At 37.8% G+C, this 27,788-nt stretch overlaps 1 protein-coding gene across 1 annotated transcript in view; it reads right to left on the bottom strand.

The window, feature by feature from the left end:
* SNTG2 (syntrophin gamma 2) overlaps window positions 1-27,788 on the bottom strand; it is a 312,764-nt gene that overhangs the window by 198,063 nt on the left and 86,913 nt on the right. Inside the window, exons 6-7 of the mRNA XM_023550388.2 lie at window positions 21,460-21,547; window positions 12,259-12,350 (exon numbers count right to left, since the gene is read on the bottom strand). Coding sequence (XP_023406156.1) covers window positions 12,259-12,350; window positions 21,460-21,547 — 180 coding nt within the window. The remainder of the gene's footprint in view (window positions 1-12,258; window positions 12,351-21,459; window positions 21,548-27,788) is intronic.

Raw genomic sequence — 27,788 nt, 5'->3', positions numbered from 1 at the left:
GATGGTAAGATACATTGGTTACAATATCTTCCTTTTGCAAATTTTACAAAAACAAAAGACCATATGAAGACACTGCTAGAGTTCCTCCCAGGCCCTATGCAACTGACCCATAGCCATCCAGTCCATTCTGACTCATAGTGACCCTATTAGGACAGAGTAGAGCTGCCCCATCAAGTTTCCAAGGAGTGGCTGGTGGATTCAAACTGCCGACCTTTTGGTCAGCAGCCGAGCTCTTGACCACTGCGCCACTTAGGAGACTAAAACTTAAATGCAGGAGGGCTGGTTCCTTCTGGAGCAAAACCTTGAAACTTGTTTCACTGGTGTTATTAACTTGATGAGCATTTTAGATTGTTTCCAGGTTTTTGCTTCTGATTTTACAGGGAATGCATTTAAAGACTGACCACTGTAAATGATATGTGCCAAGGTTTCGCTTTAGGCTGAACAACTTCTATGTCTATGTGATCAAGTTTGTTAACTCTACTGTTCTAATCTATTATTGCTAATTTTGTGTCTGTCTGGCTTTTCAATATTTGCAAGAGCTATTACTGAAACCCTGTATTATACCAGGGGATTGGTCAATTTCTCACAATTCTACAGTTTAAATAAATATGTGTGTGTGTTATTCAAGTTAAGAATGCTTATATCTTTTCTGAGAAATTGAAATTTATCCTTTCTATCCTTAAAATGCACTTTGCCTTAGAGTCTATTTTTCTGATATTGCTGATTAATAATCTGGGAGCTCTGCTGATGCAGTAGTTAAGCTCTCAGCTGCTAGCCAAAAGGCTGATGATTTGAAACCACCCAGCAGCTCGATAGGAGAAAAGACCTGGAGATCTGCTCTCATAAAAAATAAAAAAATAGAAGATCAAAATTAAGAAGGCAGAACTGATTACAAAGAGAGGATTAATAAAATACACATAAACTGACTGAATTTGCTAGATAAAAAGCCATAGATCTATTAAATAACACAACACAAAAATAATCCATTATTTGCTATTTAGAAGAGAACCGCAGGAAACAAATTTCAACAAGGTCAAAAGTGAAGAGATGGAATAAAGTATATACAAATAATTAAATTTTGCTGTATGCTGTCCAGTTGATTCCAACTCACAGAGATCCTATATGACAGTGTAGAACGGTCTCACAGGGTTTCCTACTCCAACTGTTAATAAAACAAAACAAAACCCACTGCTGTCCAGTTAATTCTGACTCATAGCGACCCTAGAGGACAGAGTAGAACTGCCCCATACAGTTTCCAAGGAGTGCCTGGTGGATTCAAACTGCCAACCTTTTGGTTAGCAGCTGCAGCTTTTAACCACTATGCCAACAGGGTTTCCCCCAACAGTTAATAATTTGTATAAAAACCAAAACCAAACCCATTACCCTAGAGTCAATTCCGACTCATAGCGACCCCATAGGACAGAGTGGAACTACCCCATAGGGTTTCCAAGAAGCGCCTGGTTGATTCAAACTGCCGACCTTTTGGTCAGCAGCCATAGCTCTTAACCATGGCGCCACCAGGGTTTCCAAATAATTTGTATATACTTTATTGATTTATTTTATCGTGTGTTTTACTTAAGGAGTATTGGAGGGGTATTAATTTGCTCTATTTCATTCCATTTATCTTTATACTGATTAGGTGGGTATCATTAACATAATGTTTTATTATGTAAACCTGACTTAATTTGTGAAGTTAAGTATTTTAACAAAATAAGAACTTTCAAGTGCTTTATATCCAATAACCTCATACTGAATTATATGTTATTGTGTTCGGTATTCCTTCTCTATTCTGTTTCTTAACCTAAGAGATTAGCCAATAGCATAAGTGTCATGGATTCAGTTATGTCCCCCCCCCCCCCCGCCCAAATGTGTGTATCACTTGGTTAGGCCATGATTCCCAGTATTGTGTGGTTATCCTCCATTTTGTGATTATAACTTTATGTTGAGAGGATTAGGGTCAGATTGTAACACCACCCTTACTCAGGTCACCTCCCTGATCCAAGGTAAAGGGAGTTTCCCTGGGGTGTGGGCTGCACCACCTTTTATCTTGCAAGGGATAAAATGAAACGGAAGCAAGCAGAGAGTTGGGGACCTCATACTACCAAGAAAGCAGCACCAGGAGCAGAGCGCGTTCTTTGAACACGGGGTCCCTGGGCCTGAGAGGCTCCTTGACCAAGGGAATATTGAGGACAAGGACCTTCCTCCAGAGCCAACAGAGAGAGAAAGCCTTCCTGGAGCTGGCACCCTGAATTTGGACTTGTAGTCTACTAGACTGTGAGAAAACAAATTTCTCTTTGTTAAAGCCACCCTATTGTGGTATTTGTTATGGCATCACTAGATGACTAAGGCAATAAGTATTATTGTTACCTTTACAAATGATATTTGTTTGGATTCACCTACATGTTTACTATTTATTAATGTTGTTGTTGTTGTTGCTGTTAGGTGCTGTCAAGTTGGTTCCAACTCATTGCGATGCAGTGCACAACAGAACAAAACACTGCCTGGGCCCACGCCATCCTCACAATCATTGCTATGCTTGAGCCCATTGTTGCAGCCACTGTGTCAATCTATCTAGTTGAGGGTCTTTCTCTCTTCCACTAACCCCCTACTTTACCAAGCATGATGTCCTTCTCCAGGGACAGATCCATCCGGATAACATGTCGAAAGTATGTGAGATGATGATGACGCAGTCTCACCACCCTTGCTTCTAAGGAGCATTCTGGTTGTACCTCTTCCAAGACAGGTTTGTTCGTTCTTCTGGCAGTCCATGGTATATTCAATATTCTTCACCAACACCACAGTTCAAAGGCTTCAGCTCTTCTTTGGTCTTCCTTATTCATTGTCCAGCTTTCTCATGCAGATGAAGGGATGAAAAATACCATGGCTTGAGTCTGGTGCACCTTAGTGCTCAAGGTGACATCCTTCCTTTTCAACACTTTAAAGAGATCTTTTGCAGCTGATGTTCCCAATGTAATGTGTCTTTTGATTTCTTGACTGCAGCTTCCATGGGTGCTGATTGTGGATCCAAGTAAAATGAAACCCTTGACAGCCTCAGTCTCCTCTCCATTTATGATGTTGCTTATTGGTCCAGTTGTAAGGGTTTCTGTTTTCTTTATGCTGAGGTGTAATCCATGCTGAAGGCTTTGGTTGTTGATCTTCACCAGTAAGTGCTTCAAGTCCTCTTTCCCCTTTTAATCTCCAACTGCCTTTCTGGGATCTTTTGTGTGTGTGTGTGTGTGTGTTCCCAAAAAATACATTCTTTTAAAAAAACTGTTAGTCAAAGTTGGTGACTCAATCCCTCAGAATCTGTTTATATGAACAATTCTATTTTTACCTTATTCTTGAAAGATGATTTTGTGAGGATTACAAAGCTAGAGCAATTTTTTTTTCCCTCCATAATTTTTAAATATTATTGTGGACTACTTTTTGGCTTCCACTGTTGCTGTTGAGAAATCTGCTGTCACTTCTTTGTTTCTGCATTCCCTTTAGCTGGTTTAAAGATTGCTTTTGGTCTTTGGTGTTCCGTAGTTTCACAGTGACATGCCTAGACTTGGATTTCCCTATCAGTGTATGTTGGATATCTTGTTTATTCTGAATATTATGAACCATTACCTCTTTGGATATTCCCTCCTCTCCATTCTTTATAGTATATAATTCTAATACTCTGATAAGGTAAAAATTTCTCATCCATACTTCCCATCTACTTGCCTCTTTGTGCCACATTCTTGGTAGTTTCCTAAGATCTGTGTTCTATTTACATATTCTCTCCAGTTCTGTCAGACATCCTTCTTAACTAGTGAATTGATCTCTTAATTTAATAATTATATTTTTAATTTCTAGTCTATCTATTGGGTTTATAATTAAATCTCTTTAATCATCTTTTGGGTCACTTATTTCTTGCTCATATTTTGATTCTATCTTTAATTTTTAAAATACGTAAGTTATTTTATATTCTATGTCTAATAATTCTGGTGTTTTAGAAGCCCCAATATTGTTTGTTTGTTTTATTTTTCTTTTCTACTTACTTTCATCAATAGTGATATTTTTCTATTATGGGTTTGATGACTTTTCCCGATGAGCGCATGCTTGTAGTTAATTTGTGGATCATACAGGACCTAAATTGAATGGGTTTTCACTTACTTTTGCTGTGAGGTGGGATCAGTTTAACCCTGTTCCAGAATTCCTAACTTAATGTGGAAATATCCAGTTCTGCCTGTCTCCCTCCCTGCTGCTCACCCTAGGATTAGTCTTCTGATGGAGACTGTGGATCACAGGCTGAGAGAGATAATCTTCTGGGCAGCTCCTCACATTCAATAAGTGCTTACAGCTCAACACTCTACATTTAGCTTATGTCCTTACAACTCTTGGAGATTCCCCATAATTCATGTAAGCCAAGCAATAAAGTGTATACTCTTTTACATAGGATCTAAGGGTTTTGCAATGGGAGGGCTTTCCATAACATCTGTTCTAAAACACTGCCAGAAGTAGAAAGTATCTTTTTTTAAACGCATTTGAAAAAAGTTTCATATGGATGGAATGATTATTTTTTAAATTTCTTCCTTCTTTTTAAAACTATATTTTAGACTTTCTTTGTTTCTTTAACTGGAATAAATTCCTTTTGCTTTTAAAAAAGAAACACCTTATGAACAAGAGTATGTTTACACCTTTGAAAATATTTTGTTTCAAGCTGTAATAAAAAATTGGTATCATAAAAATAAAGAATATGAACCAGATTAAATAATAATATCCCTAATTCCCATCAATATATTAAACTCACTCCTTTGCTACTACATTGCTCCTGCTATCTAGCAAGAAATATTGTTTGCTATCTCCCTAACTTTACTGATGAAAGCATGTAACACTTAGTGTTGACAAGGGTTTGAAACCGGAGGGTAAGCTGGTACTACCACTTTCAAAAACTTTGTAACGGTATCTGATAAAGCCAAATATATGCATAACCTATTGCCCCGCAATTCCACTCCAGGGTATACACCCAAAAATGAATGCTATAACTACTGAAAAGACATGAACAAGAAAGAACACAGAGTTTTACTTATCATAGGCCCTAACTGGAAAGCCCCAATGTCCACCATCATCAGAATGGATAAATAAACCGGGATTTTTATCAGCATATGGTAGAATACTGTACAGCAATAACGGAAAAAAAAAAAAAAACCTATTGCTATATACAATATCATAATGTTGAGAAAAAGAAGTCAGATATAAGAGTATAATTCCATTCCTATGAAATTCAAACACAGACAAAATTAACCTATGGTGATAGAGATCAAAAAAGTTATTGTTTTTTGGAGAGAATACTTTGAATTTCTGGTGTGCTATATCTTGATCATATATATAAAAAAAACCCAGACCCATTGCCATTGAGTGTATTCCAACTCATAGTGACCCTATAGGACAGAGTAGAATTGCCCCATAGGGTTTCCAAGAAGCGCCTGGTGGATATGAACTACCTACCTTTTGGTTAGTGGTTGAGCTCTTACCAGTGTGCCACCAGGGCTCCATCTTGATCACAGTGCTGTAAAATTCATTACACTACATACTTAAGAATTATACAATTTATGTACAATTATGAAGCATTCATCCATTCATTATTTCTCCTGCGGTTCAGTCCTTCCTTTTATTCTTCAGACTTACTTGTTTGTTTAACTTATGTTTTTGTTTCATTTTTAAAATTTAATTTTTTAAATATTTTATTTAATTATTTTTCTGACTATATCTGATTCTTTTTCCTTTTTGTAACTATTGTATTACAGGTTTCTTATTTGTTCCCTTATAATTTCCATATCCTTTTGCTTTTATTTTCTGTTTTGAGATTTTTTTCCCACGTCCTTCTTGAACTACTCAGTTCTTTTCAACGACCACCCTCTTTTCAAATTTATGTTTTGAAACTCCTAAGTAGAAAACCAGGTATTTACCATCAAAAGGCCTTTTTTTGTTGCATTAATTCCAGCTCCTTACTCATTTTTGTTGAGTTTTCTTACAAAAAAAATTAATCAGATGGACTAACATCAGTATTGCGTCTGTCACACTGTAAAGGTGAAGACATAGGAATGGTTTCTGATGGATCCAGTCTGCAATCCAAGAATTCTATATATGACAAACCAAAAGCCAAAACCAAACCCAGTACCATCAAGTCGATTTCAACTTATAGCAACCCTATAGGACAGAGTAGAACTGCCCCATAGAGTTTCCAAGGAGCGCCTGGCGGATTCAAGCTGCCAACCCTTTGTAGCACTTAACCACTATGCCACCAGGGTTTCCATATATGACAAAAGGGCCATCTATCTATCAAGAGAAAGGAAAATACTTTTAGACGTGCAAGCCATCAAGGATTAACCTCTCTAATGTACTCTCCCTGAGAAAAGGATTTAAGAGAAACATTATGCCAATAACAATTAAGTCACAACAGATTTTGCAAGAAAGGGAATGAAGAAGAGAATAGAAGCAGCAAGAAATTTTCCAATAAACCTTTTCAAATCTAAATAGACAGTATTAATGTGAATGGAAGTTTTTGTCAATGTGAATGTTAAGAAAGGATTCTTGTGACAAAAGTAACATGTATAAATGATGAACTTAGAATCTTAAAGGATGTGAGCAAAACCCAGGTGCTGGGAGAGGACAGATGGAAATTGGACGTAAAGGCCCTCTATAGACTTCATCTTATAGGAGGTGGAACAGGAAGGAGTGAGGGCATGTGGCCACTTGGAAAGGGATACTTATCAATTTAGTTTCAAAGAATAACACATATATGTTGTTGAACGGTCAAAGGTAGGACAGGGAATTACTTTAACAATCAAGGTCAGCAAGAAAACATAATCTATGCTGCCCACTCCACCTCCATTACTGAAGATATCTTCCAAGAAGAGGTTGAAAAACGCATCTGGTGGTCAAAGTTATACAACTGTGTAAGATAGAAAACCAATACTCTGGGTTTCCTATGATAATAAAGCTGCTCTGAACGTGACAAAATCTGTTTCTTGCCTTGTCAGGTTTGCTCCTGGGAGAACGAAAGCAATATGGGCGAATCAGAAATACAGCCATTGAAAAGACGTCGAAAGCATTTAAGTCTCAAGACGTTTTCGACTCCCTTCCTCCAATGCAACAAATTGCAGAACAGAACATATTTTACTCTCCAGTCTATATATATTATTAATTCTAATGTTATCATTGTGTTAGGCACAATAAAATTTGTTGTTGAGTACAAAGTGTATTCACAATGCTTTAAATAGTCTTTAGAATAGAAATCATAACATTCAATTAACTAAGAGTGCAGAACAAATTGGCTATTAGGCTATTTGTGTGGCTCTATGGAAAACCAACTAAGATGTCTTGAAAAATATTACAGGATTTTGAGTCTTGATATTTGTTTTAAAAATAACATATTAAAACTATTTTTGACTCTGTGAAATTCAGATTCTTTTTAAGGAGTTTAGACAGCTTAATCACATGTTTGCTTTGTAGGTGAGTAACCATTGGTCATGGATTGAATAATGTCCCCCCAAAAATGTGTGTATCAATTTGGCAGGGCCATGTTTCCTGGTATCGTGTGATTTTCCTGTATGTTGTAAATCCTGCCGCTATGATGTTAATGAGAAGGATGGGCGGCAGCAGTGTTAGTGAGGGAGGTCTCAATCTAAAAGACTGGACGGTGTCTTGAGGCAATCTCTTGAGATATAAAAGAGAGAAGCAAGCAGAGGGAAGGGGGCCCTCATACCACCAATAAAGCAGTGCTGAGAGCAGAGCTCATCCTTTGGAACTGGGGTCCTTGTGCAGAGAAGCTCCTAGTCTAGGGGAAGATTGATGAGAAGGCCGACAAGAGAGAAAGGCTTCCCCTGGAGCTGATGCCCTGAATTTGGACTTTTAGCCTACTTTACTGTGAGGAAATAAATTTTTCTTTGTTAAGGCTATCCACTTATGGTATTTCTGTTATAGCAGCACCAGATGACTGAGACACCATTTGAATAATTAATTACAGAGAATTTTAAGTTCAACATTTCTCTATTTTTCTCTCCATCTTTATTTTTTTTCATCTTTTTTTTTTCTCCTATTCTCTTTTTTTGATAAGGATGATGAAGATAGCAGAAGATAGCAAATTCAAAGAACTCTGCTAGCCACTTTAACTGTATGGCTTCTTTAAGTCCCACGATAACTCTTCAATGTGACTATTCACCAAAGCCCTTAGAACATACATTATTGCCTAAGTTACACAGTTGGAAATTAACTCAGATCAGCCTGTCTTCAATATTTATGTCATGTTGCTTTCTCAATTATCCATACCATCTCACACATATTATTTTCTTTCCTGAAATCATTACCAAGTATATGTCTGAATCACTGTATATATTCTCTCATTTAAGAAGAATCATATTTAGGCTGATCCTCTTAGAAATTAAAAAAAAAAAAAAAACTCAATGGATGGTTTAACCAGAGTACTGTACAGAGTTGAAAATATATTATTGAAATAGAAACCTTAAGAAATATTCCAGAATATAGCTTAGTGACAAAGACAAGAAAATGTGAAAGAAAAATTAAGGGATGTAACTGATCTAACGAGAAGGTCTAATACATATACAATCAGAGTTCTAGAGAAGAGACTGAAGAGAATATAGGAGCGATGACATTTCCAAGATAATGGCAGAGAATTTTCTGCAACTGATAAAATTCAAGAATCTCATTCAGGAAATGCAAATTATCAAAAGTAGGAATAATAAGAATAAAACAAAATCATGTCAAACACCCTGTAGTACAACTGTATACCACCCATATCAAAAACCTAAAAAGCAGTCAGAGAAAAGACTTCTATAGGAACTGTGGTTAGATTGAAAGCAAAGATGTTGGTATCGACAAGAAAAATCAAAACAGTGAAATACCATCTGAAAAGTTTCACAGAAAATAACCTATTTTAATATAAACCCAAATAGATAGCTTGCCACCAACAGACTTGAACTTCTAGTGAAAATACTTCAGGAAGAATATAAGTGACAGCCCAGGGATATTAAATGCAATAAATCATGATGAGAAAATAAGACGGCAAACATTGTTTGCATGCGGTAATCCTAACAAGCATGACTTATGTGAGTTAAAAAATACCTTTAAAATACAGAAGAGTAATAGCATTTAAGTCAGGAGGGGATGATATCAGTTCATGTATTATAGGGTTCTCACATTATTCCACAGGGAGGTAGGATGTTATCCTTATATTTTATAATCTGAATATGTATGGTAAAAATTTCAGTGGTAACCTCTAAATGAATGGAAATAGAGTAGGTAAATTTTAAACCAGAAGAGGAGATTTAAAAGAAGACACTAAAACAAAAAAAATCAGAAAAATCAAGAAGAGGTAAAAGAAGTATGCTACTGAAAGGGGGGGGGGCAAATACAAAGTTAAAGTACATGATTAGAAATAAAAATAATAAAAAGAAATAATCACCATAAGCTCAAATTACAGTATACACATGGTCAAATTAGATTTAAAAAAGAATAAAAAACACAATACAACAAATACAAAAAAAAAAAAAAAATTGAGGGAAAAGAGGTATCAAGAATAAGAATAAAAACAACAGCAGGATTGGGGCAATGGATCAAGGAAGGCAAAAGGTGGTTCTTTGAAAAGACTAGGAAAACATACGATCCTATGGTAAGATTAATTTAAAAAAATTTATCAAAAATATTAAAAAATAAATAAATAGATGGAGAATGGAGCAATATACCCTTTTCACAAGTAGGAATGATGAATTCACAAAGGTTTTCATTCTCTCCAACTGATATAAATTTCATGCAGTTACAGTAAAAATCCCCACAAATTTGTGTGTGTGTGTGTGTGTGTGTGTGTGCGTGCGTGTGTGTGGAATTTGATGGGGGGTTTTGAAAACTCACAGGAATAAGCTTAAGAAGAGGGAGGATGGAAAAGAATAAGATTAATTAGGAGATGGTGAGATGGCTTCACCTACAGATGGTAAGATTTACTATAAATACATGGAATTAAGTAGTGCGATGTTGGTATAGATATTGTCAAATAGAACATATCAAACTCTCTGAAAGAAGCCCATGAGCTAAGGAAATGCATTATATGGTAGAGGCGGCATTGAGAATCACTGAAGAAAGGATGTTGGGACTCGTGAAAATGATTCTGAATCCTTACCTTTCACACATTTTACAAAAGTAATGCCAAATGCTTTAGAAACTCAAATATTAAAATATTTAGATGAAAATACAAGCAAATATTTCTGTAAGTTCAGGATAAGAAAGGATTTCTTTAACAAGATCTTGAAACCAGAAACTGGAATAGGAAGAAATTGATACATTTGGCTACATTAAAATTAACTATTATGGAAAGATAAAAACCAAAAACCAAACCCCTTGCCTTCGAGTCAATTCTGACTTATAGTGACCCTACAGGTCAGAGTAGAACTGCCCCATAGAGTGTCCACGAGCGCCTGGTGGATTTGAACTGCTGACCTTTTGGTTAGCAGCTGTAGCACTTAACCACTACACCACCAGGGTATCCAAAAGATAGGACAAATAAATGAAAAGACAGCTATAAATTGTAGGAAGCGATTTGGAACCCGTAACCGACAGAATATCAATACTAAGTTATATAAACAACTTCAATGAATCAATAAGAAAAAAGGCAAACAACCTTAAATATAAATGGTCAGAAGAAAATGAAATGGTAAAGACAAACACGAAAAGCAAATCAACCTTATTCGTAATGATGGAAATGGAATGAAAACCATAACAAGATAATATTGTGTATATTCACTACACTTCTAAACATTAAGCCCAAACATACTAACCACTGGCGAGGATGTGGATCAACCAGAATTCCCACAGTGTTGGTGGGAGTATAAGTTGGTATAACCACTTGGGAACACAGTCATTATTTTGTAAATATAACATTGGCAAAATCTAGTACCCAGAAATTCTGCTTCTATGGATATAGATAGTGAAGGGATATTTGTAAGTATGTTCATGGCAGGCCTGATTTTAATGACAACAAAATGAAACACACACTCACACACACAAACCATATGTCCACTAACAGAACAATGAACAAGTAAGTTGTAATATATTCACACAAGTAAATATTATATAGCAGAAACAAACAAACAAATCCAGGCCCAAACAAAACAACACGGATAAATCTTGGGAATATAACAGTAAGGGAAAACGCAAATTCCAGAAGACTATGTTCCATAAGGCTCAAAATAAAGTTAAATGGTATATTTTTTAAGAATATATAGATATGGATAAAAGTTTTTTTTTTTTAATCAAGTGAATGATAAACAGAAAATTCAGGCTGCTGTTTATCTCTGGGGCAGGCCAGATAATGGGACAGGGAGGCGCACCATTGGACAAATGGCCGTGACAATGTTCTAATTGATTTGTGAGACATGCATATTCATTTTATTATTTTGCTTCATAACTCACATTGAAGTTAATTGTTTTTAAGCATCACTCTATATTAAAAGATTAAAAATGAATAAGAAATATGACACTTAAAAAATATTTTAAAAGCATGAACCTTTTTCTCTAGTCTCTACCAGCAGGTAAAGTAGGTGGTCGTTTTAATGGTATGGTTTGTTCTGATTTATAATAAACCATTTCCCAAATTGTGAACAGCATTCTAAATTCTCCTTGGCCATGAATCCCTCAGTGGGTAGGCGGGCTATATATACTGGAGGAAGACTCTTCGTAGGTCCCACAGCTAGGAGTCTGAGTGCAGGCACTGCAGGGGAACACTCAAGGAGGTGTGCACCTTCTCCATACCTTTACTCAGGTCTTGCTTTCTTGGGAGAGTGGAGATTTGGGGAGCAAGTAAAACTCATTGCAAGTACACAGCATTCATACTTCTAGGTCCTTTCAATTCCTTGCAATGTTCATTTCATGTGTCTTATGGGCTCACTTAAAAATAACCTACAGCCATTTCTGAAATCAAGGTCATGTGATAAATCAGAGGCAAGATTTTGAAGTCTATCACAAAATTAAGGATTCCTACCTGAGATATCATGAATCATGAGCTTAAAACATCCTAAAATGAAATGACAAGTCATCACACTGGAGAGTGAATGTCAATGGTATGACACCATAAATCTATGTAATAAATTATTTCCACTGAAAACAGTCACAATTATCTCTATTGGGCAGTGAAGCATCTTTATAATTTTGCCTAGGGATTATCTGGGGGGTACTGATATTTCCATTAAAATAAAATTTAATGAGAATCAACATGCTTACTGTGTTGCTGGAGTTTCCGTTTAAATGCAAACCACTGTCAAAGAGAGGTGAAGAAGCCCCGCTGCTATGGTCACTGGACGGCCCTGGGGATCCTGAAAACAAAATGAGACACAGTCATTCTAAACTGCAGCTCAACAATAAATCACACTGGGACCGTGGAATGGCTTCAGTTCTACCTAAACATTAGGAAGTCACCTATGATACAATGCCTAGTCAACTCTCAGAGATGTTGATGGTCCAGTTTACAGGTTGTGTTATTAATGACGATTCTTCACCTTTCTGCTGTTGTCATGTGGCCTTCTCTTGATTATCTGACTTCAAACAAAAAAGCTGGCAGAGGCAAGGGATGACTGGACCGGACCATCTCACAAGGAGGGCTGCTGCCTTTGTTCAGAGAGGTAGCAGGTGAAGGAGTATGCTTTCTACAGCCTAACAACTTACTATAACACATGAACACTAATGTAAGCTGTTAGCTTTAGTCCTCTTTGGAAACTTTATATATTTGTATTAAGAATGCCTTGTAGCATAATGGTTAAGCAGTGGACTGCTAACTAAAAGTCAGTGGTTTGACCTATGTAGAGGCTCTGCAGGAGAACAGACCTGGAGATCTGCTCCCGTAAAGATTAAAAACAAAACGCATTGCGAACAACTTGATTCAGATACACAGAGACCTCACAGGACAGAGGAGAACTGCCCCATAGGGTTTCTGATGCTGTAATCTTTACAGATTACATCTTTCTTCCTCGGAGCAGTTGGTAGCTTTGAACCACCAGCCTTCAGTTAGCAGCCAAGCACTTTAACCACTGAACAAGTGGGGCTCCTACCAAAAAGCCTAAGGAATCCTATGGGGGCAATTCTACTCTGTCATATGGGGTAGATACAAGTCAAAATGGACTCAATGGCACACAACAACAACTAAAACCACTAGCATAAAAATTGGCTAATTTTCTAAAGATGAAAATAAAGTTGAATGAGCAGAGAACAGATATGGAAAAGAAAGATGGTTTAGACTGAAGCTAAATTTAAAATATGTAGTATACAAAATATGTACCATATTTTTCTTTCCAAGTATTTTGTACATGTCATGCAAATCCCATACATCAGTCTGATCCAATAGCAGAGTGGTGATTATGCATGTTTTCTAAATTCTCACACCTTATTTTTATTGCTAAACATGACTACTAGTGTAAACTATTAGCTATTGATCTATTTGAGGACTTTATGTAGAGATTTCAACCACTAGCATTAAGAGCTGGCTAATATTCTAAATACGATTACTGATGTTCTGATTTTAATTTTCAATTTATTTCTTCTTATTATCTTTGCTTGACAAATTGCTAAAGTGGAAAATATGAAAATAAAACATAAGTTTGTGGACAGAGATACTTTAAAAAAAAAACAAGGCTAGGGATTAGCAGGGAGCAGAAGCCAGGAGACTCATAATACTGGACTCCAGTGTTAACAGGCTCTAAAATGACTGCCTGATCTTGGACAATCCATCTAACTTTTTGGGCTACAGTCTTCTTTTCTACCATTAAGAGTCTGGTCTGCATAATCTCTGTAATGTCACTTTTTGGTAGAGCTAGACCCCATTGAGTAGACTCAACAGTGGGCAGTGTAGACACTTGTTCCCAGACTTGCTTCTCATCATTCCTCTGCAAAGACCTTTGTTTCTGGCTCCTTGGTGTGTTCTTTCTACTATGACGTTGGAAGCACAACTGTGAACTATCATTATGGGTTGGTGACAGTGAGTTATATTTCTCCATTCTACCTCCCCTAAGGTGTGAGGAATCAGTGTTCAATTATTTAATATAATTAGTGTAGAGGCAAGCCAAAAAGGATAGGAGTCAGTAAGAGCACCAGCATATATTTAGTGCCTATTAAGTGTCAGGGACAATGCTAGACTGCTTTAATATTAAATAGTCACAATTCTCCTACAAAGTAAGTATTGCTAACCCTGCTTAACAAACAATAGCTTAAAGTCTTGGGCCAAGAAAATGGCTGGAGGTGAATGATGACCCTCCTTCAGAAAAGACAACTGTTTTCTAGTTTGCATATCCCTAAACCTGGTGACGTAGTGGTGAAGCGCTACGGCTGCTAACCAAAGGTCGGCAGTTCAAATCCTCCAGGTGCTCCTTGGAAACCCTATGGGGCAGTTCTACTCTGTCCTATAGGGTCACTATCTGTTGGAATTGACTCAATGGCAATGGGCTTAGGCCTGGGCAATCCTATTTATCATGTTATACCCAATCCCTGATAGCCATCTATGTTGCCTGTCTGGCTCCTGTTGGCATTTAATTTTCTTATCCACGCAGATAAGTACCATAAAGTATATGAAATGCACGTATAGAAAAGATGAACATGCATTAGTCACATCATGGCCATCATCATCATAGTTATAATTTATTGAGAACCGAACTAAAAGCCTTGTACGTGTTACTTTACTTAATCCTAACAGAATAAAAACCTGTGAAGTGTTATTTATTATTATCACCATTTCATAGATACGGAAAATTAGCAGGATATTTTGCAAGTTATGTTTTATGATCTCGGTTTTCTCCTCAGAAAAGAGGCGATAATATCAAAGAATCAAAGAATTGTTGGAAAGATAGTATTTATACTCTCACATTCAGAATATGTAACACAGCGCTGATACAGCAGGTGATGCATACAAATAACATTCCTTTAGATTCTAGAAAATACAACCAGAGCTTACCCAACTTTTCAACAAAATCAGGATTAATTCATAAATCTTCACACAGACTATGAATTATCAAAGTAAAGTACAATGCTTTCATCTCATTTCCAACATTCTAAAAAGAGCTTCAGGACAAAAGCTGTATACTTTTATTGGTCTGCCCCCCAATTTTTTTCCTCCCACAATATGAGAATGTTTCTATGTGTGACCTAACGTTGCGGTCCATTAGTTTCTCTGGTCACAGAAAGACAGATGTTTGAACATTGCCATCTTGTCCCTAACAAAAGGAAGAGAAGATATTTAGACATTATCATAAGGGAGATTCTTGGACATCCTTGAGAAAAAAACTAAGGTCCTGCTCTTAGATCATCCAAATACTTGAAAAGAGGAAAGAAATGCTAAGAGTAGCACAAGGAACAGGATTTATCACCAACTAGCCGTAAACTATAACGAGTAGGAGATGCTGCTGGAGGAACTGGACCCTTGAACTTAATATTCCCAAGCAGGAAGGAAATGTGTGCAGTTGAAATAGAAAGCCTGATTAATAGGGTTTCATGTATTTGTACCTGGAATGTCCTGTCTTAATCTATTTCATGGTATTGGAATGAAGATTAAATGACATCACACATGCAAAGTCACACCATAACCATCAGCGTTACCCAATGTAAATGGCATTACAGGATGGCATGGTGATTAGGAGGAGGGGCTCTGAAGCCAGACTTCTCCTGTCAAAGTCCATTTCTGCCACTTCTTTAGCATGCAAGGTTGGCAAATTAATACACCTCTCTGGTATAAGTTTTCCCATCTATTAGGATTTTATGTTTGTGAAATAGTTCATACTATATTCCTATATAAAAATTAATACATTGAAAGACTGAGAACTCTGGGAGAAAAGAGAATGGCTTAACTTTGTTTAAACAATAACAACAAAAAGCCAAACACGTTGCCATCAAGTCAATTTCAACTCATGGCGACCCCATGTGTTACAGAGTAGAGCTGCTCCAATGGGTTTTCTTGGCTGTAATCTTTACAGAAACAGATTTCCAGGCTTTTCATCTGTGGTGCCACTGGCTGGGTTTGAACCACCAACCTTTAGGGTAGTACTTGAGGGCAAACCATTTGTACTACCCAGAGACCTTTTATTTAAACAGTTGGTCTCAGTTTTATTGACAATCAGTCTATGTTTTGGAACAGCAACCCTGAGTCTGTCTTTTACCATTTATATGCACATTATGTACACTGTACTTAATTATCTTTTTGCCTTTCTTTTCCAATGTCTTTTGTTTTATCTCTATAACCAGCTTATAAGTGATTTGGGAGAACAACATAAATCTTCGCAATTTTCTGTGGCCTTCTAAAATCCAAAGGGCCACAATACAGCTACAGGTGATGCATGACTAACAGCAGTGAACCAATAGACGATTGAATGAATAAATAAACAAGTGAATAAATTTTGATTTGATGGTCATTTATAGGTTTTTGGTTTCTATTAACTTATTTTTAATCAGCGGGTATTGTTTTCATCTATGTATCAAAGGAGACATAGATGAACATTTGTAATATTTCTTTGGTTTATCATCAGTAAAATCAGTTATGTAAAAAAGATCAGTGTCAATCATCATTAATGATAAAAACAGACTTCGTTGGTGTAAAGACAAAACGAATTAGAAAATATATAACACAAATAGTTAACAATCAATACTTATAAAAACATGTAACCTAAAAAATGAACTTTAGTCCATCAAAATTACATCGACTACCCTCACATATTGCTGGTGGGGATGTAAAGTGGTGAAGCTGCTGTGGAAAAGTTTGGAAGCTTCTCAAAAACTTAAAACACGAAATTATCATATCACCCAGCAACTCCACTCCTAGGTATATACACAAAAGAATTGAAAGCAGGAATGCAAACAGATACTTGTACACCAATGTTGAGGGAAGAATTATTCACAACAGCCAATAGAATTGAAAACGTATGTTCACACAAAAACTTGTAAATGGATGTTCATAGCAGCATTATTGATGATAGTCAAAAAATGGAAATATGCCTATCAGCTGATGAATAGGTAAGCAAAATATGGTATATGCAAACAACAAACTATTATTCAGCCATTAAAAGGAATGCAGTATTGATATATACTACAATAATCTGGAAAACATTATGCAAAGAAGCTGGACACAAAAAGCCACAAGCTGTACGATTTCATTTAGTTTCATTTAGGTGAAATATATATTATTGGCAAAGACAGAAAGTAGGTTAGTGGTTCCCAGGGGACGGGAAAGACAGAAAAACTGGGACTAACTGCTAATAGGTATGGAGTTTCTTTTTTGGAGTTATGGAGATGTTCTGGAACTAGACAGTGCTGATGGCTGTTCACCTTAGTGAATATAATAAAAACCACTGTATCGAGGGACCGAGTAGCTGGGGCTAAGGGCTGGGGAACATCGTCTCAGGGGACATCTAGGTCAATTGGCAAAACAAAAGGAAAAAAAAAGGATAAAAACCACTGAAGAGTATACATTAAAATGGTGGATTTTAGTTATGTGAATTATATCTTAAGAACAAGTAAGACCAAGTGTGTGAATTTATGCAAAAAAAAAAAATCCTACATTGACTGAATCTCATTGGCTATTAATTTTCTCTTAGATAATTTAAACTAGACATTTTCCAAAATAAATCTGTTTTGATATTTTCCTATACTGTTCGTTGCTGTTGCTGAGTAGATTGTAATACACGGGGATCACTTAGGCAAAAGCAATTTTTTCTCCACGGTGTGAATGTAATCTGCCTGAATTTATGAAAGGATTATGGACACCGTTTAAAATTATATGGATACTAATATTTTAACACTTTTAGTTTATAAAGAGCTGAATAAAAGGAGAATTGACATTTATTGAAAGAATAGAGAACTCAACATCCCTGCCAAATACAAAGCTAAGGACAAAGTTTCACAGGATCTAAGCGCCAAGATAACGCTAAGCTCTCTCTGCCTTTAGTACTGTGTATACCTTTAAAGAAATGCTGACCTGCTTGCTCAGCTGACCTTGTCAACACACATACAGCAAAAGTTAGCAAAATTCTGCATGGGACATCAGCAATAAAGCTAATAGAAGCTACTAGGTCACCAGCAACAGACATAACCAATGAGCGCACAGATTTTAACCAGAGCCCATGAGCAAAAATTCATGGTGCATCTCTTAACAAAAATAGCAACTAGCACCACTAGCCTGAGGGTCTAGTATTTCCAGATTGTTCCACTGGGGGAGGGAAACAACAACCCAAGTCCTGTGGTAGCTCTGGCTCATGACTCACCGTTCTACACCTTCAGTGTAGGGCATTTCCTCCCTTTGATACTGGTTTTAAAATGAGTGTGTGTCTTAAATTTTGCTCTTCAGTGACATGAATGAAAGCTGGCCTAGAAACTTTGGCAACTCGCTCTCCCAGTGGAAGTCACCTTTGTCACAGAGAAGTCAGACACAGCCCTGGTACAAGGGACATCAGTGTTACGCGTGCAGTTCCTGCTTTTCGTCTCCTAGGCCTTCCCCTGCAAGGCTGTATTTTTTATCTGTGCACACAGAGATACACAAGATAGATAAATGGGTGGATAGATTGAAAGAGTGATAAAACCTGGTAGTGGAACACTGTAAATTTACCCCTTATGTTTATACACCACCAAATAACGTGGAATCAAAATCACCATTTGACATTTACTACGACTGCTGCTGTTCGCTGCCCTCGAGTGGCTCCCGACTCACGGTGACCCCATGCACACTGTCCGTGATTCACAGGGTTTTCATCGGCTGATTTTTGGAAGCAGACTGCCAGGCCTTTCTTCCAAGGAGACTCTGGATGTACTTGAGTGAGCCTCCAATCTTTTGGTTGCCAGCCAACCACATGAACCATTTGTATCACCCAGGGGCTCCAGATCACAAGTCTAGGGCTTTGAAAATTCTACTTAAAAGGATCACTTTAAAACCCTAGTCAAACCTTATAGGGCCTTATTATTATTACTATTATTATTTTTAAAAACACAAGAGTGTGGCAGAACAAAAAATGACACTTTGTATGATTAACTGCTTATGATCAATTTTTTAAGATGTTCTTTCTGAGATTTAAACGGAAATTAAGAGGCTACAGTTGTTGTCTAGCCCTTCTTCATTTGCGAACGTACTAAAATGTCATACGTCCTCTGATTAAGCTTTCTCTCTCTTAGTTTAAACTTCTTTATTTTGCCAAGACCTTAAAATCCTTCCTTAACCTCCATATCAGCCATGTTTCAGTTCCTCTCTCCATTCAAATTAATCAAATATGTTCAGTGGCTTCATTCATTGGTCTCTAAGGTTCTGGTATAATTGGTCATGAGGAAAAAAATGTAAGGGGAATCTGAAATTATATTTAGGATATAAAAATAAAATGTGCCAACAGCCTCTTCTCATATTTTATGTTTATTAGATATCCCTGGGTTGTGTAAACAGTTAAGTGTTAGACTACTAGCCAAAAGGCTGGAGGTTTGAACCCACCCAGTGGCCTTTCAGAAGACAGGCCTGGTCATGTTTCCAAAAGGTCACAGCCTTGAAAACACCCTGGAGCAGTTCTGCTCTGCACCCACGGGGTCGCCATGAGTCAGAACTGACTCCAAGACAAATAACAACAACTCTTTTCATTCATTATGTCCTTTTATTTTTTTTTCAAAAAAATTATGCAATACCTTATTTTCATCATTTTCAATTCTTTAGTGCTACCAAATACTTGAGTACTGGTATTGTGCTCATCCCCAAGTCCTCTGGCATGCCCCCATTTATTTGAGCTCACTGCTTAAGTGTGCCTATCCTGATGTATAGTATATTTAACCCCAGTCAATGTGGAGTTTTCTTGTTGGCCCTGGGAACCAGGTTTTTTTAAATTACATCTACTTCCCTTCTGGATTAACATCAACACTTCCCACATTCCCATGGGAAGTATCACAGGGCTATGCATATTACTTCTTTCCATGTGAATTTTTGGCCTGATTTCTAGTATTTTCCACATTCTAGTACTTGGGGAATACTTTTCTGCATTTACAATTTCACAGCGTTTCTTACTCTGTATCCTGGAATCCTCCGGGTGTCCTCTATCAAAGGTACTATTGTTCTGTTTAGTACAGATACTACTCTTTTAAGAAGGTAGAACACGTGGTGAATCTTCATGATGTATTTTTATCACAGTGAGAGTAATATCCATTTTTCTAAGAATAATCAACAATGCAGCTATCCTGCTGTGACAACCCTGGTGATATAGTGGTTAAGAGCTATGGCTGCTGACCAAAAGGTCAGCAATTCGAATCCACCAGGCACTCCTTGGAAACCCTAAGGGGGCAGTTCTCCTCTGTCCTATAGGGTCACTATGACTCGCAGTTGACTTGACGGCAACGGGTTTGGTTTTTTTTTTTTTTTTTTTGGTTGTGGTCTAATGGAAAGAACAATGAAGTTACTGAAGTTGATTTGCTTGGGTTACTCAAGAAGATGAAAGCAGAAGAACCATGAGCTCAGTGCCCCCCCCCTTTTTTATTCCAAATGCAAACCCTAATCGAAGATCATGATTCACCAACAGAATTGATCCACATAGATACCATCAAAAGAGAATTGTACCTGGGGCCCATTTAAGGCAGTAAAAGAAGAAAAGAATTAACTACAGGGAAAAAATGGTAGAAGACAGAAAAATAAACAAACAGCAAAATAACAGCAGCAGCAGAAAAGAGCAAATGAAGACGGCCCAGGGAAAGGGTTCCACTCCTTCTCATGAGAGAAAGAACAGAAGAAAGGACAGAAAAAAACAGAACAGATAAGAAGAAGAGGCCACTGAAAACTGAAATTTTCGTATCAGGCTGGAGGTTTCTCCTTTCCCCATTAAACTCTTCAGTGTTTGAGTCACCAACAGATAACGAGCTCCTTGGGAGCTTGGACTTTGTATTAAAGCTCTTTCCTGACTGACAGAGTAGTTCATCTATAAATCAATGGACAATGTTGAGAACCGGAAAAACTTATAAAAATATGACAGCTAAGAAAATTAGTAAAGGTCCTGATCACTATTTTCACTAAAATATTTTCTATAGATTCGGGCTTTATAACTTTCAAACTGGATCATAATTCTTTGAAAAATTTCTGAAGGATAAAATTTAAAAATTTTTTAAATAAACGTAAAAACTTTGTTTCTACATACGTGTGCATTGTATGTATAACTACATATAATCACAGCGAATTCACTGTAAGGCGTAAACATATAGTTAGTTCATCAACAAGTGGCAGTCTGATAATCCTTTCATACAAAAAGTCAGTTAATACATTAACATGTTGAATGTCTTAGGAGCATGCAATACCCAGGTATCTTTTTAGACCTTTCTTCTATCTGAATATATGCTCAGGAAAAGATTGATACTCTTTTGGACAAATAGATCATTTGGACAAATAGTATGACAAGGCAGGAAATTCTATGATACCCTTGAATTTCTCCCTTCTCCCCTTACCTAATGGGAGCTTCAGAAATGATGGAGCTTCCCTGAGATACTGAACAGTGATGGTAACTTCATCGCCCGCGTTTCTCAAAAGATGTACCTGTCAATGTGACAAAACACAGCTACTTTACCATCACAGAAGAGCACGCTCTTAAAAAATAAAATCCCTCCACACCTCACCTGTTTCTCAGAGCATAGTGTTCACGATTATGTTTGAAACACTGAATGATTTGTAGTCTTTGACTGGAGTGGTGACAGAGTGGCTGTGTACCCCCAAAAGTACAGAACAGCTATACATAATCTGCATAAATATTTGTATACAAAGTGTGCTACTATTTAAATTTAAGATCAGACTCTCTGCATACTGTATGAATGTAGTCTACCAGAAAATAAAATCTTGTGAGAAATCAATTTTGTTTAATAAATAGACAATTTTCAGACATTGGAAAAATACATGCCAGCTGGGTTAACTGTGACACAGCAAACCATACATAATAGACACAAAGTTCAAATAACATTTTAATTCTCAAACAATTAATGGCCATTACTTCAATATGATTAAAACATATTTTTCTGTTGGAATTTCAAATTATTTTCATGGTTTTAGTCACTTCATATACAATCACATATTTTATTACTTATTTTATCTAAACTAAATTTTTTGTGCTAAGTAAAAAAAAAAATTTTTTTAATATTTACCATTGGTTAAGTAAATTTGATTTGAATACTACAAATTCTAGATGATATGCCATTGCAATTTATTATAATTCACCCAGATTCCACTGTATGCATGTCTAAATGCTTCTACTTCCATTCTAATTGTAGAAGAGTAATATCTAGCTCTTGCCCTTCACACTACATATAAATTGTCAACAATCTGAACAGATTTAAATTCTTTCACTCCCTTTGTTCTTGTCTCTTTATTACTTCTGTCACTCCCCAAATTCATTATTTCTTACCTGGGCTATTACAACTGTGAACACTTTTCTAAAACACCAGGTGGAGCGTGAGAAATCACAGCCTAGATGGAAAATGTTCAAAGGTCCCCGTGCCCCTAGAAATCAAATCTAAGTGCCTTCCTGTGTCATTCAAAGACATTTCCACTGTGGCATCAATCACCTTCCTAGCTCCATCACCTGCTGTCTCCTCCAGGTGCTTTAAGTGAATGGATCCTTGATTACAGCCCATCCCCAGAACACACTTCGTGCTTACATATCTCTGTGCCTTTACTTATACCTTTACCTCAGAAGTTCTTCTCTTTTGCCTGGGCCTCAGAAAAATCCTCTAAAACTTCCAGACAATATAGTGTAACCACTGATGAAAAGCCTCCCCTAATTCCATCAAGCATTTTAAATATTCTTCTCATCTCATTATTGTTATTGATGGCCATGTGTTGACAATCTCCTGTGTAGCAGGTATTATAGGATATTTTTTTTTTTTACATGTATTAACTCCAGGTGATCCTATGCCATTATCTTCCTTTCACATTTCCAGGTCATCTTGTTTCCAAAGCCACCTCGTTTCACCAGCTGTTTTACTTATGCACTAGGAAGAGTGAAGAAATATTACACAACTGTTGTTCACTCATTGCCATGGGCATTCTCCAAATTTCTAGTAGAAGAACAAACCATGTCTTCAAGTATCTATTAGGGACCAGGGTTCTAGTAGTGCAAAAAAAAAAAAAAAACAAAACCAGTTGCCCTAAGTTGATTCTGACTCATGGCAACCCCATTTGTGTCAGAGTAGAACTATGCTCCATAGGCTTTTCAATGGTTAAATTTTTTTCAGGAGATCATTAGGCCCTTTTCCCGAGGTGACTCAGGGTGCACTTGAGCCTTCAAATTTCCAGTTAGCAGCATTGTGAGTTAAGTGTTTGCACTAGCCAGGGACTCAGATAGTGCAAACTGACTATGAAACAGAAGTATTTCTCAGACCAACTCAAGGAAGGTATCAAAGCTTGAAATTTAGAGTATTTGTCCGAGACCATCCTCCATCCCTGCACAAGATCCTAGAGAGAAAATAACCAAATAACAAGAAGCAGAACATAAAGTCTTTTCTTAGATTAACAGAACACAAAATGAGTCTGAGAAAAGCTCAGTGTAACTTCATCCTCTCTTTCTGCATCAAAAAAAAAAAAAAAAACCAGAGGTGGGGCCAAGATGGCGGACTAGTTGGACACTACTGCGGATCCCTCTTGCAAAAAAGACTCGGAAAAACAAGTGAATCGATCACATACATAACAATCTACGAACCCTGAACAACAAGCACAGACTTAGAGACAGAAAACGAACAAATACGGGCAGACAGCGACCATTTTCAGAACTAGGAGCCAGCATACCAGGCAGGTGACCTTCGGAGCCTGATCTGGGGCAGAGCCCGGGGGGCAGACGGCACAGACAAGGGGCCCAGCCCTACCCCCCCGAACCCATCCCGGGAGAGAGTCTAGCTGGTTGGCGTGGGCGGCGTAGCGGGGCAGCAGGAGGGAGAAGCACACAGGAGGTAGTGACTGATCTTGGAGCGGGGAGAGCAGCGTCCCAGCCGGGGAGCCGTCCCGCCGGGAGTTTGGCGGGAAGCGGGCGGGGGGCGAGCAGGGGAGGGTCAGCTATATTTCCCTAAAGCGACCCTGCGGCGGGGCCCACACGTTCATGCGGGGGGACGCCCACCCAGTTCGCGCGTGTGGCGCGGCGCACCAGAGGGAGAAGTCCCCGGGAGGAAGTGTCTGGTCTTGGAGAGGGGAGAGCAGCGTCCCAGCCGGGGAGCCGTCCCGCCGGGAGTTTGGCGGGAAGCGGGCGGGGCGCGAGCGGGGGGCGGTCAGCTATATCTCCCTAAAGCGACCCCGGGGCGGGGCCCACACGTTCGTGCGGGGGGACACCCACCCAGTTCGCGTGTGTGGCACGGCGCACCGGAGGGAGAAGTCCCTGGGAGGAAGTGACTGGTCTTGGAGCGGGGAGAGCAGCGTCCCAGCCGGGGTGTCGTCCCGCTGGGATTTTGGCGAAAGCGGGTGGGGCGTAAGCGCAGGGTCCAATTATATTCTCCTGGATAGACCCTGGGGGCGGGCCCACTCCTTCGTGCGGGAGACGCCGACCCAGTTCACGAGAGTGGTGCTGCGCACCGGAGGGAGAAGTCCCCGGGAGGAAGTGACTGGTCTCGGAGCGGGCAGAGTAGCATCTCAACCGGGGAGCCATCCCGCCCGGATATTGGCGGACGGGGGTAGAGCGTGAACACGGTGATCAGCTCTATATTCTGTGGTGCTACACTCCTAGCTCTCTGATCCCTCCCCCACCCTCCCCAGGAGGCTCCATTAACATCCCAATACCCGGAGCCAGAGGGAGAATTCAGATAGGGATCTGACTGCATTTTTTTTAGCTGATTACCTGGAAAATCTAGTTTCCCAGTGATGGCTCGGAGACAGCAGTCCATATCAAACCACATAAAGAAACAGACCATGACAGCTTCTCCAACCCCTCAAACAAAAGAATCAAAATCTTTCCCAAATGAAGATACAATCCTGGAATTATCAGATACAGAATATAAAAAACTAATTTACAGAATGCTTAAAGATATCACAAATGAAATTAGGATAAATGCAGAAAAAGCCAAGGAACACACTGATAAAACTGTTGAAGAACTCAAAAAGATTATTCAAGAACATAGTGGAAAAATTAATAAGTTGCAAGAATCCATAGAGAGACAGCATGTAGAAATCCAAAAGATTAACAATAAAATTACAGAATTAGACAACGCAATAGAAATTCAGAGGAGCAGACTCGAGCAATTAGAATGTAGACTGGGACATCTGGAGGACCAGGGAATCAACACCAACACAGCTGAAAAAAAATCAGATAAAAGAATTAAAAAAAATGAAGAAACCCTAAGAATCATGTGGGACTCTATCAAGAAGGATAACTTGCGAGTGATTGGAGTCCCAGAACAGGGAGGGGGGACAGAAAACACAGAGAAAATAGTTGAAGAACTCCTCACACAAAACTTCCCTGACATCATGAAAGATGAAAGGATATCTATCCAAGATGCTCATCGAACTCCATTTAAGATTGATCCAAAAAGAAAAACACCAAGACATATTATCATCAAACTTGCCAAAACCAAAGACAAACAGAAAATTTTAAAAGCAGCCAGGGAGAAAAGAAAGGTTTCCTTCAAGGGAGAATCAATAAGAATAAGTTCAGACTACTCAGCAGAAACCACGCAGGCAAGAAGGGAATGGGACGATGTATACAGAGCACTGAAGGAGAAAAACTGCCAACCAAGGATCATATATCCAGCAAAACTCTCACTGAAATATGAAGGAGAAATTAAGATATTTACAGATAAACACAAGTTTAGAGAATTTGCAAAAACTAAACCAAGACTGCAAGAAATGCTAAAGGAGATTGTTTGGCCTGATGACCAATAATATCAGGTACCAGCACAATACAAGGTCACAAAAAAGAACGTCCTGATATCAACGCAACTCAAATAGGGAAAGCACAAAAACAAACAAAGTAAGATTAATTCTAAAAAATACATAAATAAACAAAATAATACACATAATAGGAAATCATGGAAATCAATAGATAAACAATCACAATAATCAAAAAGAGGGACTAAATATAGGAGGCATTGAACTGCCAGATGGAGAGTGATACAAGGCGATATAGAAGGATAAAAGTTAGGTTTTTACTTAGAAAAATAGGGGTAAATAATAAGGTAACCACAAAAAGGAATATCAATTCCATAACTCAAGAAAAAAGCCAAGAAAAACGTAACGACTCAACAAACAAAAAGTTAAACATTATGAAAATGAGGATCTCACAAGCTACTAAGAGAAACGTCTCAGCACAAAAAAGCATGTGGAAAAATGAAATGGCCAACAACACACCTGAAAAGGCATCAAAATGACAGCACTAAAAACTTATTTATCTATAATTAGGCTGAATGTAAATGGACTAAATGCACCAATAAAGAGACAGAGAGTCACGGACTGGATAAAGAAACACGATCCATCTATATGCTGCCTACAAGAGACACACCTTAGACTTAGAGACACAAACAAACTAAAACTCAAAGGATGGAAAAAAACATATCAAGCAAACAATAAGCAAAAAGGAAGAGGAGTAGCAATATTAATTTCTGACAAAATAGACTTTAGACTTAAATCCGCCACAAAGGATAAAGAAGGACACTATATAATGATAAAAGGGACAATTGATCAGGAAGATATAACCATATTAAATATTTACGCACCCAATGACAGGGCTGCAAGATACATAAATCAAATTTTAACAGAATTGAACAGTGAGATAGACACCTCCACATTTATAGTAGGAGACTTCAACACACCACTTTCGGAGAAGGACAGGACATCCAGTAAGAAGCTCAACAGAGACACGGAAGACCTACTTACAACAATCAACCAACTTGACCTCATTGACTTATACAGAACTCTCCACCCAACTGCTGCAAAATATACTTTTTTTTCTAGCGCACATGGAACATTCTCTAGAATAGACCACATATTAGGGCATAAAACAAACCTTTGCACACTCCAAAACATCGAAATATTACAAAGCATCTTCTCAGACCACAAGGCAATGAAACTAGAAATCAATAACAGAAAAACTAGGGAAAAGAAATCAAATACTTGGAAAATGAACAAGACCCTCCTGAAAAAAGACTGGGTTATAGAAGACATCAAGGAGGGAATAAGGAAATTCTTAGAAAGCAACGAGAATGAAAATACTTCCTATCAAAACCTCTGGGACACAGCAAAAGCAGTGCTCAGAGGCCTATTTATATCGATAAATGCACACATACAAAAAGAAGAGCCAAACTCAGAGAACTGTCCCGACAACTTGAACAAATAGAAAGTGAGCAACAAAAGAACCCATCAGGCACCCGAAGAAAACAAATAATAAAAATTAGAGCTGAACTAAATGAATTAGAGAACAGAAAAACAATTGAAAGAATTAACAAAGCCAAAAGCTGGTTCTTTGAAAAAATTAACAAAATTGATAAACCATTGGGTAGACTGACTAAAGAAAAACAGGAAAGGAAACAAATACCCGAATAAGAAATGAGAAGGACCACATCACAACAGAGCCAAATGAAATTAAAAGAATCATTTCAGATTACTATGTAAAATTGTACTCTAACAAATTTGAAAACCTAGAAGAAATGGATAAATTTTTGGAACAATACTACCTACCTAAACTAACACATTCAGAAGTAGAACAACTAAATAGACCCATAACAAAAGAAGAGATTGAAACGGTAATCAAAAAACTTCCAACAAAAAAAAGCACTGGCCCAGACGGCTTCACTGCAGAGTTCTACCAAACCTT

The sequence above is a fragment of the Loxodonta africana genome, chromosome 12 (assembly GCF_030014295.1).
Source record: "Loxodonta africana isolate mLoxAfr1 chromosome 12, mLoxAfr1.hap2, whole genome shotgun sequence".
In the NCBI taxonomy this organism is placed as follows: Eukaryota; Metazoa; Chordata; class Mammalia; order Proboscidea; family Elephantidae; genus Loxodonta; species Loxodonta africana.
Note: the sequence above shows the minus strand (reverse complement) of the source record. Positions and strands in the feature narration are given on the sequence as shown.